The 13,682-nt window shown below is 41.3% G+C and overlaps 1 protein-coding gene across 1 annotated transcript in view; it reads left to right on the forward strand.

Annotated features, from left to right (window-relative positions):
* Positions 1 to 11,628, forward strand: part of LOC110339217 (peflin-like) — a 147,789-nt gene extending 136,161 nt beyond the window's left edge. Inside the window, 3 exon segments of the mRNA XM_040737723.1 lie at positions 8,864 to 9,222; positions 9,224 to 9,626; positions 9,629 to 11,628. Coding sequence (XP_040593657.1) covers positions 8,992 to 9,222; positions 9,224 to 9,626; positions 9,629 to 9,819 — 825 coding nt within the window. The 5' untranslated portion in view covers positions 8,864 to 8,991 and the 3' untranslated portion in view covers positions 9,820 to 11,628.
* The last annotated feature ends 2,054 nt before the right edge of the window (positions 11,629 to 13,682 follow it).

The following is a 13,682-nucleotide window of genomic DNA, read 5'->3' on the forward strand; positions in this document are numbered from 1 at the left end:
AAATGTTCTATAGATATCTGTTAATCCCAGTTGGGTCATTACTTCTTTTTTTTATCATTTTTTATTTTAATTTTAAATAGCTTGTTTTACATGTCAATCCCAGTTCCCTCTCCCTCCCCTCCTCCCACACTCCCCTTCCCCCCCTCCCTCCCACCCTATTGACAAATCCTTCCACATAGGGGATATCTAGAGTCTGTCATTTTACTCTTGGTAGGGTCAAGGCACTCCCCTAAGAGTCCAGGCTGAGAGAGCATCTCTCTTTGTGCTATAGGCACCTGAAGACAGTTTGTATACCAGGGATAGACACTGATCCACAGCTCAGGGCCCCATAGGTTGCCCAGGCCTTCTCACTGACACTCACATTTGGGGGGTCCAGATCAGTCCCATGCTGGCCTCCCCACTGTCGGTCTGGGGTCCAAGAGCACTCCCCTGTTCAGATCAGCTGTCTCTGCTGGTTTTGCCAGCCCATTCTTTGCCAATTTGCTCATCACTCCTCTCTCTCTGTCACTGGGTTCCTTGGGTTCAGTTCAGTGCTTAGTTGTGTGTTTGCCTCTGCTTCCATCAGTCACAGGATGAAGGCTCCCGGATGGTTATAGACATCAAGTTCATTATCAGGAATGGGCATTCGAGGTGGTCCCTCCACTATTGCTTAGCTTGCCAATTGATGTTATACCTTTAGATCACTCGAGGTCACTCTGGTGCCTGATCTGTCTTCGATCCTATGATTCCCTCTTCCCCCTATTCTACCCCCACCCCCTCAACTTCCTGTTCCCCCATGACCAACTCCCTTCCTCTTTACCCCCTCTATTCTTTCCAGGTCCCACTCCCCCCCACCCCTCGCCGTGTTCCCCATCCATTCAGAGGATCTTGTCTCCATCCTCTTCTCTTGGGTACTATGCATATATGCATATCTTTTAGGTTCTTTCCTGTTTCCCAGACTCTCTATCTGTGGAAGTGCAGACTGGCACTATCCTGATCCATATCTAGAATCCATATATGAGTGAGTACATACCATGTTTGTCTTTTTGCGACTGGGTTACCTCACTCAGGATTGTTTCTTCCAGTGCTATCCATTTCCCTGCGAATTTCAAGATTCCATTGTTTTTTTCTGCTGAGTAATACTCCATTGTGTAAATGTACCACATTTTCTCTATCCACTCTTCAGTTGAGGGGCATCTAGGTTGCTTCCAGGTTCTGGCTATCACAAACAATGCTGCTATGAACATAGTGGAGCAGATGCCCTTGTTGTATGAACCTGCCTCATTTGGATAAATGCCTAAGAGTGGAATTGCTGGGTCTAGTGGTAGATTAATTCCCATTTTCCTGAGGAATCTCCATACTGATTTCCAAAGAGGCTGTATGAGTCGGCATTCCCACCAGCAGTGGAGGAGTGTTCCTCTCTCTCCACATCCTCTCCAGCATAAATTGTCTTCGGTGTTTTTGATTCTAGCCATTCTGACAGGAGTAAGATGGTATCTCAGAGTTGTTTTGATTTGCATTTCCCTGATGGCTAAGGATGTTGAGCACTTTCTTAAGTGTCTCTTGGCCATTTTAGCCTCCTCTACTGAGAATTCTCTATTTAGCTCTGTACCCCACCTTTCAAGTGGATCCTTTGGTGTTTTGGAGACTTGTTTCTTGAGTTCTTTGTAAATTTTGGAGATTAGCCCTCTGTCAGATGTAGGGTTAGTGAATATCTTTTCCCATTCTGTGGCCTGCCTTTTTGTCTTTTTGACTGTGTCTTTTTATGGGTGAGTTAAGGCCATTAACATTGAGGGATATTAATGACCAATGATTGCTCATCCTTCTTCGATTTGCGATGGTTGTTGTTGGTGGAATTATGTGTGGAATTTCACACCTTTGTTCTTTTGGCTGTTGGTAGAGAGGGATTCTCTAATGCTTATGTTTTTCTGGTTGTAGTTAGCTTCCTTGGGTTGGAGTTTTCCTTCCAAGATTTTCTGTAGGGCTGGGTTAGTGGACACATATTGCTTGAATCTAGTTTTGTCGTGGAATATCTTGTTTTCTCCGTCTATAGTGATTGAGAGCTTTGCCGGGTATAGTAGTCTGGGCTGGCATCCATGGTATCTTAGTGCAGGTAGAATATCTATCCAGGACCTTCTGGCTTTCAGAGTTTCCATGGAGAAATCAGGTGTAATTCTGATAGGTCTGCTTTTATATGTTACTTGACCTTTTTCCTTAGCTGCTCTTAATATTCTTTCTTTATTCTGTATGTTTGGGGTCTTGATTATTATGTGGCGAGGGATTTTTTTTGTGGTCCACTCTATTTGGTGTTCTGTAGGCTTCTTGTACCTTCATTGGCATGTCTTTCTTAAGGTTGGGGAAGTTTTCTTCTATGATTTTGTTGAATATGCCTTCTGCCCCTTTGAGGTGGATTTCTTCTCCTTCTTCTATACCTATTATTCTTAGGTTTGGTCTTTTCATGGTGTCCCATATTTCCTGGATGTTTTGTGTTAAGGATTTGTTGGATTTAAGGTTTTCTTTGGTTGATAAATCCATTTCTCCTAGCGTATCTTCAACACTTGAGATTCTCTCTTCCATCTCTTTGTTGGTAATGCTTGTATTGGTAGTGCCTGACTGTTTGTCCAGCTTTTCTATTTTCTGCCTTTCTTCAGATTGTGTTTTTTTTTAATGACTCTATTTCAGTTTTCAACCCTTGCAGTGTTTGCATTGCTTCTTGCAATTTTCTGTTTATCTGTTCATCCGTTTGTTGCCTTTCATGAATTTTTTGGTTTGTTCTTTCTTCCATTTCTTGCATTTTTTGGTTTGCTTTTTGTTCCATTTCTTGCATTTTGTGCTTTGTTTCTTCTTCCATTTCCTGCCTTTTTTGGTTTGTTTCTTCTTCCATTTTTTTCATTTTTTGCTTTGTTTTTTCTACCATTTCTTGCATTTTTTGCTTCATTTCTTCTTCCATTTCCTGCCTTTTTTGGTTTGTTTTTTCTTCCAATTCTTGCATTTTTTGGTTTGTTTTTTCTTCCATTTCTTGCATTTTTTGGTTTGTTTTTTCTTCCATTTCTTTGAGGGATTTTCCAATATCCTCTTTTAGGGCCTCTATCATTTTCATGAAAGTGCTTTTAAGGTCGTTCTCTTCTGTTTCGTCCGCATTGGAATGTTAGGGTCTTGCTGGTGTGGAGTCTCTAGAATCTGGCGGTGTCATATTTGTTTTTTGGTTGCTGACTGTGTTTTTGTATTGTCTCTTTCCCATCTCTTCTTCTAGTGGGTGCAGAAAGAGCCCCTTACTGGTCTGGGGACCAGAGTTCCCTTTTGGTGGGTGCTAGCAAGTCCAATAATCTGGTGGTTCTTCTATTCCTTGTCCGAATGCTGGTCCTGGTCTCCCTGGGTCCTCTGGTTTCCTGGTCTCGTTGGTGGGAGAGAAGACTTGGGGTCTGGGTGCTTGGCTCCCGCCGGGATTGGGAGCTCTGTGCAGTTCCCAGGCGATCTGCAGGCACTGGAGCACAGGCCGGGAAGCCGGCCTGTTTACCTGATGCTGCCCGAGGAACAGCTGCTTCCCTGGACTCCCAGCCTCCTCCCAAATAAAATTTTTGCATCTAAAATGGAATGATTGGAACCAAGAGAACCTTAAGAACTGAAGAAAATATTGATTAATTATTCATATTAGATATGTTAATATCTAGATGTATAAGGAAATGACAAGTCAAATGATCTACTTAATAGGAAATTGATCTTAGTAGACATTCCACTCCCCCAAAAAATGCTCACCAAAACTAATTATCAGAAAGATAAAAAGCAAAACCACAATAAAATATTGTCTCATTCCTTTTTGAGTGGTAGATATTTAAAAAAAGGTAATGAATGCTATCAAGGTTGCAAGAAAAAAAGAAATTCTCTCCCACTCTTAGTGATATATCATGGCCAACATGGAAAATCATGTGGCAGTTCCGCCAATAACTAAAAGTAGAACCACCATATAACATAGCTGTTTTATTACCAGGAATTGAACTAAATAAAATGGAATCAGTGTACCAGAGGCATGAACATGCTATGCTTATTGCACAGCAGTCAAGGTAAGGACTCGAAGGCAATGTGCTGGAACAGATGAATGGATTAAAAAAATGTGGACAGTAACACACTTCAATACTATTCAATCAAAAGCCAAATGAAGTCCTGTCATTTGTGGAAAATAGATGGAAACGCAGGATAGTGGAATAAATGAAATAAAATGGGCATAGAAAATAAATATTGCAGATCCTCACTTGTAGAAACAAAAACGAACCAAAAAGTCAATCTCAAGAAGCAAAGACAATGATGATGGCTCAATGCTGCAAAGATGAGCAGTGCGCAGGGACTGAGATAACAGGTTCCACAACGCAGTTACTTAGCAGAAGATGGTTTTAATGTTGTACAGTGCAGTAGTATAACTACTGTCCACAGCAGCTTTGTGTGTATTTCCAAATAACTAAGAAAGAGGGAACCAATGATTCTCAAAACAAAGAAATAGTGTTTGGGAACACAGAAATGCTAATATCTTAATTTGAACATTACATATTCAATGCATACTTCAGCTTACATTGTACTCTATGGATGTATAAATGTGTTTTCAGTTAAAAATAATTTGTGTAATATGTACCTGGGAGGGTGAGGCAGGAGGAGTAGCTTGGGCAGCATAGTGATGTCTTGTCCCACTCAAATCTCTGTCACTCTGTCTATCTATTTGTCAATCTACAGTTTTTTAAAAGGATGAAGTTAGAATTTCAAATGAGTCTCCTACCCCTAATGTGACCTAGTGTAATTCCTCGGTCTCAGCAAATTTTTCTTATGAGTGTCCCTGTGTCTTCTTGAAGATCATTGTGGGGATTAAAATAATTTAGTGATGAAAAATGATAAAGCTTCTTTGCAAATATTCAGTAAAGATAAATATAGTAGTACTTTCTCATTGGAACCACCAGCCCACAAATAATGACATGGAGCTTAGTATTAATTATGAAAGCTTGGCCTTAGCATAGGCCTTTTCCCAACCAGCTCTTATAACTCAAATTAGCCTGCTTCTATTAGTCTATGTTCTGCCACATGACTTGGTTACCTCTCCTCTGTTGGACTTGCTCTGTCCAGTTTATTATCAAAACCACTTTGAGTATCCCACCTCTCTTCTTCACAGAATCCTCTCTCTCCCTGGAAATCCTGTCTATTTTTCCCCATATTGGTCATTCATCTCTTTATTAAACCAACCACAATGACACATCTTCACACAGTGTAGACAAATATTCAGTAACAGATGAAATTTAACATTATAAGTAAAATTCAGATTAAGCATCACTGCAGTATCCTTGAAGTGATATTTTTATACATGAATCTTTGCCTGGATCTCTGATCACAATTCTTTTAAACAAACAAGTTACTTTAAAGGAAGGTGAGGACATTTCCCCTATACAAATGGAAAGTACCAATGGATGGCTGAGGTTTGCTAAGCATCTCTTGATGGAATCATTAATGCAATTCATTGTCTCTTTAGTTCAGATGAATTAGGAAGAAACCTCTTTAAAGGGAGTTTCTGCCCTCCTAGTTACACATATCCACTTGATGCCAACTTCCATTAATTTCAGAGTTCTTTGTCAGTAAGACAAGAGCCTAGCAATCAAGAACACAATAAGTGGACATGTTTTTCTCTCATAACAATGAGAAGGGTTTGTATAAGACTTGAAGTTAATCGCGAATCTTGTTCTTATACAAAGTTGGCACTTTCCTGCTCTAGGAAGGAGAGGGTAGGCATTCTTTTCATATTTGCCAGCTGAGGTTAAGAGTGGACCAACAGTTATTATAAGGAGGTAAAGTACACAATAATTTATTAAACTTGTTCTATAATAGCTGCAGTAAGAAATAAGAAAATTAATACCAATGCAAACACACTACCACAAAAGGTCACATAACAATAGGTATTCCTGTCAGCAAATCTCAGCCATCCACTGGTACTTCCCCTTTGTATAGGTGAAATTTCCTCACCTTCCTTTAAAGTAACTTGTTTGTTTAAAAGAATTGTGATCAGAGATCCAGGCAATACCTACTGTATAGTCCCAGTATATTCATTGTGAAGACAATTCCATGTCTTATTCCTAGGACTCTGAGCTGGGCTACAACCAGCCCTCTTGGTGAACAGCAATGAGATACCTAGTTCTTTACAGGTCAGAGTGGGGCAAGCAGGTGTAGCAAGTTAGTCAGTGTGTGCAACAAATGGAAAGAAGACACTAGCATAAAGTAAACCTTTGTCCAGTTTTCTACATGACCTATCATTTCTGATTGTCTTTTTGCTCTTCTCTGTTTCACCCCCCCCCAAGAAACCTCTATCATCACTGTAAAGCCTAATCAATAATTACCTACATCCTATCCTTAGGTTCCCAAAGTTTGTACATTAATGAAGAACAGGAAAATTGTCACTGTTGGTTTCTTTTTTTAACCTCAAAGACCATGCTAGCGTCATCACACCCCTTCTAAAGGAAGGGTAGAGGAAATAGCTTATTAGACATCAAAATCACTTTTGAGTACTTCCTAAACCCTTCCAGAAGTCAGGGCTGCCTATGTTGGAAATGTTCTATTGGAAAGGAAAGCTGTCTTCCACATATAGACAGCACTGAATTCTGCCACATGCTTTTTCATCAAAAGCTTCACTTTTGGTTCCTCATTAGCACAGATCCTCTCTCTTAAAGTGCTCCCTCTGATGTGTTTTCACTTAGTGGTGACAACTCGTTTCAATTTTTTATCCTCTGTTCTTCATTTTTTTGCATAAAAATATCTGAATTGATATATATATATAACCAATCTCTACAGAGTTGTATCAATTCATTCATCAGCTAAACGATTCAGTAAATAAATGTTAAGTTTAGATAGGTCATGCACTTTGAAAAGATACAAAACTTGTATAAGATTCTTTGAGATATAGGAACAAAAAAAAAACAATGAACACAGTGACACATCTTCGTGAATGTAGTTAATGCCCTTGATTGCACATTTTAAAATGAAAGTGTTCATTTTACATATACTTTGCATCCATTATAAATGTTTATAGAAAACATTCTTATCTTCATGATGTCCAATGTCAAATTGAAAGGACAGATACATGCAGAAGTGTTGTTAGTGACAGGACAGCGGTATGTAAGGATGGAAGCTGTGAACTAAGCCTGTCTGTGGGGTTCTGGGGATCTAACATGGGATTTGAACATACAAGCAAACATGCTAACCCTGAGATGTACCCCATTCACATAAACTAAGCTAAACAGTCTGTGTTTCCACCAATGATGATGTTGGTTAAGGATGGTTGGTATTGGAGAGGCTTCAATAGGAAGCCTTCAGACCTTGAAAGTGAGATATCCTTATACACCCTTGAAGCCCTCGTGGTCCTCAGCATCTTTCTGAAGTTGCCTGCAACCCTGCATGGAAAACAAGCAATGCCTTCTACATCCTTATATCTCCCAGGGCTAGTACAAAGTATGGCTCATAGCAATGTTTTGGTAAAACATTTTTAAAATACATGAGTGAATGATCAGGTCACAATCTACCATATCCTCCGGGGACCATAGGTCAGACTCACTTCTCCCCTGCTGTCTCTACTTTGTTAAACTGGAATCTGTTCCAAGTTCACGTTCTCAAAGGCTTCTCAACAAGTGCTGTGCTGGTGCCTGTGGAATCCTTCTCCCTCCCCATGTATGCCCATGGCTTCCCTCCCTACGGGAGAATTGTTCTGCCTTCACAACCATTGGGTCATACCATCCCTGGTGTGTAATCCACTGATAATTCTATCAGTTAAATCCCTATTTGGGATACTGTCTTCCCTCTTTAGAATCTTGGCTTGATTTTTATTAAAATGTTTTCTGTTTATCTCAGCACTAAGCTTGCCTCTTACTACGATTGTTGAGTATGTGGAACACATTTATGAAGAAGTCTTTCAGTGTCCAATTCACTAATTTAACCATTTCTCTCATTTATATATCTCTTTTGGTTAATTTTGTCCTATTCACATGTCACATTGTGTTATTACTCATGACCAGAAGTGAAGCCCACATGTATTAACGCCAGGAACATTCCTCATGAGCCTTCACCATGTTAATTTCTGTCTCAGGGTCTTTTTCTCCTTGAAAAAAAATCCAATTTACAAGATTCATCCTAGATGTGTCAGTTTTGTCCCTCTCATCCAATAATATACCTTGCTCTAAACTAAACTTTGTGGCGTCTATAAATCTGTCCATCTGTTTCTTGTCTCAGTGTGTGTGTGTGTTCTTAGGTTACTCCCTTTGATACAACTGATTGCCTTCTCTTATCGTTTCTCTGTCTTATACTCCTGTAGACTCTCAACTGATTGCTTTGCTTCCAAAATTCTCCTCTTTCAATTCACCATTCAGTGTTGCTTTTCTGGGATCTGGCCTTGAAATAAGTGTAATCTAGCAAGCCATTCACTCGGTACGGTTCTCTCATCCAGGCAGAAAGGCAGAACTTAATCGGATATTCACCATGATCCAGGCACTGTAGCACCATCTGGGAATACTACTGTGAACTGAACAGACAGAGGCCCTGTCCTTACAAAGCTTATAATAGAATATAATAGAGGTTTGTGGGATGGATCAGCAGAGGGTTTACAGGCTGGGGAAGGGAAAGTGCTTGAATCAAATGATCATTCGCTTATGTAAGCTCCAGCAGTCTGTGATATGTTCTACAAACAGATTTCAGCCTAACAAGGTGGAGATGGGAGGGGAGAAGTGAATCTGACCTATGGCTCCCAGAAGATGTGGTGGATTGTAACCTGATCATTCATTCATGTATTTTTAAAATGTTTACCGAAATATATTGCCATGAGCCATACTTTGTACTAACATGTCTTCTACATCCTTATATCTCCATGCAGGGATACAGGCAACTTCAGAAGGGATGTTGAGGACCACGAGAGCCCTGTGGGCATTTAAGATTGAGTTCTTAAATTGTTCTATAGGCACTTACAAGAATTGAAGAAGGAGGTATGACGTCATAGTCACCATGGCCAACTATCCGTATGGGCAGCCTTTCCCGGAAGCTGCAGGACAGGCACCTGGAGCACCCCCAGGTGGCTACTACCCTGGACCGCCCCATGGTGGGGGCCAGTATGGCAGTGGACTTCCCCCTGGCGGTGGTTACGGAGGTCCTGCCCCCGGAGGGCCCTATGGATACCCCAGTGCTGGGGGACTCCCTTCTGGAACTTCAAGTGGACCATATGGTGGTGTACCTCCAGGGGGGCCCCTACGGTCAGCCACCTCCAAGTTCCTATGGTGCCCACCAGCCTGGACCTTATGGACAGGGTGGTGTTCCCCACAATGTGGACCCTGAGGCCTACTCCTGGTTCCAGTCAGTGGATGCCGATCACAGTGGCTATATCTCCCTCAAGGAGGTGAGGCAGGCCCTAGTCAACTCCAACTGGTCCTCATTCAATGATGACACGTGCCTCATGATGATAAACATGTTTGACAAGACCAAAACCGGCCGCATTGATGTCGTCGGCTTCTCAGCCCTTTGGAAGTTCCTCCAGCAGTGGAAGAGCCTCTTCCAGCAGTATGACCGGGACCGCTCTGGATCCATTAGCTCCGCAGAGCTGCAGCAAGCTCTGTCCCAAATGGGCTACAACCTGAGCCCACAGTTCACCAGCTCCTGGTTTCTCGCTACTGCCCACGCTCTGCCACTCCTGCCATGCAGCTCGATTGCTTCATCAAGGTGTGTACCCAGCTGCAGGTGTTGACTGAGGCCTTCCTGGAGAAGGACCCTGCTGTACAGGGCAACATTCGGCTCAGCTTTGAGGACTTCGTCACCATGACAGCATCTCAGATGCTATAACCCAGCCTACCCAATGGGAGTGGAGCACACCAAGGGATGTGGCCTCTCTTCCTTTCCTCCTCTCAGGTCAGGTGAGCCCAGTTTCTGCAAAGTGGAATCACACTGAGCATGAAGGAGATTTGCTGGGACCAATGCCTGGGATTCCTCAACTCCCACAATCCTTATGTGTTAGCATTAGTTTACCTGAGGCTTTGCCTGCTCAAGAAGCTTGGACAGTCTGCCATTTTGGTCATATCTTATGAGGTTCCTGCCCTCCACAACTTGGACCCCTCATCGGCTGCCATGTTCCACTCAGCTTCAGTCCCCAGGGGACAGTTGTCACATCTTCCTGCCAATGTTTTTAATTTGCTTTTTTTCCCCATTTGGGGCCAAAAGTCTAGGAAGCTATTAGCTTCAATAAAAGACTCTACAGTTCCATGTTTCCAAAAAAAAAAAAAAGAATTGAAGAAGGCACTGGAGACTTCCAAAAGAAGTTATTTTCAGGATACAAGTTAAAGCTTTAGTTAGGAGCAAATTTGTTTGCCTCCTTCCCTGCTTTCCTTCCATAGCTTTCTCTTCCATAGACTCATCCTGTCCTGTCAACAGCATCCCTGCATCCTTCACTCAAGTTTACACGGAGCGTTTGTGCTTTCCACATGTCTGTGCTGAAAATGTTCCCTGTACTCCATTTTCCTCTCATTCTGCCACACAAACTTCTTCTCTCTCTCTCTCTCTCTCTCTCTCTCTCTCTCTCTCTCTCTCTCTCTCTCTCTCTCACACACACACACACACACACACACACACACACACGTGCATGCTTGTGCCAGCTACTAGCTATAGCCATTCCTTTCTCCAGGGAACGCTTCCTAATTCCCCAATATGATTTCTTTTTTTCAGTGCTGAGGTTGTAGCTCAAGACCCCACAAGGGCTAGACAAGAGCTCAGTCACTGAGATTCCACAGCCCCTTTGGTGTGACCCTGCTGTTGTTTCTCTGTTCCTCAGCAGTATTCACATCTTTAGTGATTTTAACATAACACGCCATGCTACATACCATGCCTTTTTAGTCATTTAAAGTTTCTTGAGTGAGGTCCCATGTTTGTTTGACTGTATAGTGCTGTGAGCTAAATACCTCCCCCCAAGGGGGAGTGGAGTCATGCTTACATCAGACTGTGCTGGTCTAGTTGACTGATTGGAATTTTTTGACTTCAGGGAGTTGGGAGTTTGCATGCCTGTGTAATCAAATTACACATAGCTATCACTAGCTCCTTAATAGCCATTTATTTCCCACCTTTGTGTCGGACCTAATATCTTTCTAATCATCACCTGGAACCTTTGGGGTACTAACTTAAAAGCACACTAGCTTCCAGCAACCCCACATGGCATCTGAGACCTACAGCAGAGATTTCCCAACTGTGCTAAACCCACCCACCTGATGCTTTCACCAATGGATTTGAAAATCAAGCAAACCAAACAGAAAGAAACCTTGATTCCTGACTTTCTTTTGTTCTGTAACTATAAAACCTTCATAAAATTGTTCTCCCAGTTGAGCAGGAGGTAACCTGAATTCCTGTTGCCAGGCCATGGTGACTCATATTTGGTTCAAGAATAAGTCCTATCTTATTTTCTCTGAGGTGAGAGCTATGTTTTATGATAATTGTCTCTGTAAGTAACATGGAATCAGTAGATGGCACAAAAATAGATTGAAATGTATGTTTAAATTAATAAAATGAATGATGAGCAGATGGAGTTTGTATTCAGATATGACCTCCCATGTGTCTTTATAAATGTAATCTAAATGTTAATAGTAACTTAGTTATGCACCAAGTATGATAAATAAAAACCCTTTAAATAAGTAGTTTTCAGACATCATTTAAGCTTTTAAATGAGAAGTAACCACATGGCATTAGATTCAATTCAGTTATCCAGACACCTAAAGTTAGGTAGCATACTCATTTCCAGTCTGATTGTTTCAGTTGCCTCCTGTGACGGCTATTTAATGATTCTATTTCAATGGCTTAGCCAGCAGTTAATCCAGAAATTTATGCATTGGGATCAAGATTCCAATCCTATCTTTATTTTCCTGTGTTTCAGGAGGCAAACTAGAATCCCAGCTGTCACATTCCATCCAGAAAACAATGCGAATTCCAGGTTGGAAGGAAATACGTTCTATGTATCTTTTGTTTATTAATGGAAAAGAATTGGGAAATGGAATTTTTAGGATCAGAATTTCAAACAAAATGTAAATTAAATCTAGATGGAATTCATCCAAGGAGTTTGGCGGAACATAGGAGTAATGACAATATGGAACTATGATCATTCTTCAAGAAATGCCCTATTTAGGGCTGAGCACTTCACAGTATCTTTGTCTTGGCATATAGATGTCTTGATAACTTTCAATGTCTTTTTTATCACCCAAAGTCTCATATATGCATCTATTTTTCTCAGCCTGTCCTCCATCTCTATGCTACTAACACATTTTTGGTCATCCTTCATAATTTGAATCAGAAGTTAATTCTTCCTTCAGCCTTCTCTGTATCAATTGCAGATTCACTGACACTTTAACACATTTATGTGCCCCTACACTTGCATATATACTCACATACACACAGGCAAGCATACACAAACATACATACATACATACATGTGCACAACTCACACAAGCATATGCACATATGCACCCACATACTGGCATAAACACATGCACCCACATACATATGCACACATTCATACAAGCGCATGCATACACTTATGCATACATGCACATATACACACAAGCATATATACAGCTTTTGATTTTTTGGGACAAGGTCTCACTCTGCAGTCTAAGATTGCCTGGAACTCATAGTATGTTCAAAGCTGACCTCCAGCTCACAGTGGTTCTCTTGGTTGTGCCTTCAAAGTCTGTCTGTAAGTTTCCATTTCATGGTCCAGTAGATTTCTTTATTTTTAAGATGGCTGGAAATTGTAACCTGTTCATCATTCACAGCCTTTCGTCATTGCAAGCTTCTGACTGATGCTGTCCTGGCCTCCCCATTTGATAAGGAAAAAATAAGGCACAGGACAGGAAACTGACTTGCTCACAATGGAACAGTGCAGATTTCCTAGTCCTTTCTTCAAGCCCCCCACCCTGTTGTATATATAGTAATGGACTTCCTGAACTGGTATTTCTGTGGACTTTAACTTACCACATGGTGACAGACCTATTCCTATGACTACCAGAACTCCTTGAGCATGTAATACTAACTTGAAATGAAATCATATAGGGCCACCCTGCTTTGCTGCCCCTTATTAAGTCTCTATGTTACTTGTGCTATGAGGTGTCTTCCTTATGGGGTCACATATATTCAGTGAGTGTTTCCATAGCAACCGGCAGGTGTGAAGAGTACTTTCCTGAAATGTGAGTATATGACTAGAGGTGGAGCCTCAAAACTGATTAATTTACATATTTCCACATTTGCCTTCCTCCTGTCCATGTGGAAAAAAAAAATCCTGATCTGCTTTTTCTAACAACTCAGGTTGCTTCTATGTTCGACATTCTCATTGCTTCTAGAGACCAAGGTTTTACTTTGCTTTCATTTTTGAAACCATTGTCTTGACTCATAGTATCTCTGTTTTGCATCTAGACTCTTGATGGCTTCCTAGCTTGTCTTCCTATTTCCAATGCAGTTTCCACTCAGCCATAAGAATGACATCTTTAAGGCCGGGTGGTGGTGGCACATGCCTTTAATCCCAGCACTCAAGACAGAGGCAGGCAGTTCTCTGAGTTTGAGGCCAGCCTGTCTACAGAGTGAATTCCAGGACAGGTTCCAAAAGCTACCCAGAGAAACCTTCTGTCTTGAAAACACCCAAAGAAAAATTACATCTCTAAAATATCATTTTAGAT

This window comes from Mesocricetus auratus, unplaced genomic scaffold, assembly GCF_017639785.1.
Source record: "Mesocricetus auratus isolate SY011 unplaced genomic scaffold, BCM_Maur_2.0 Super-Scaffold_100676, whole genome shotgun sequence".
In the NCBI taxonomy this organism is placed as follows: domain Eukaryota; kingdom Metazoa; phylum Chordata; class Mammalia; order Rodentia; family Cricetidae; genus Mesocricetus; species Mesocricetus auratus.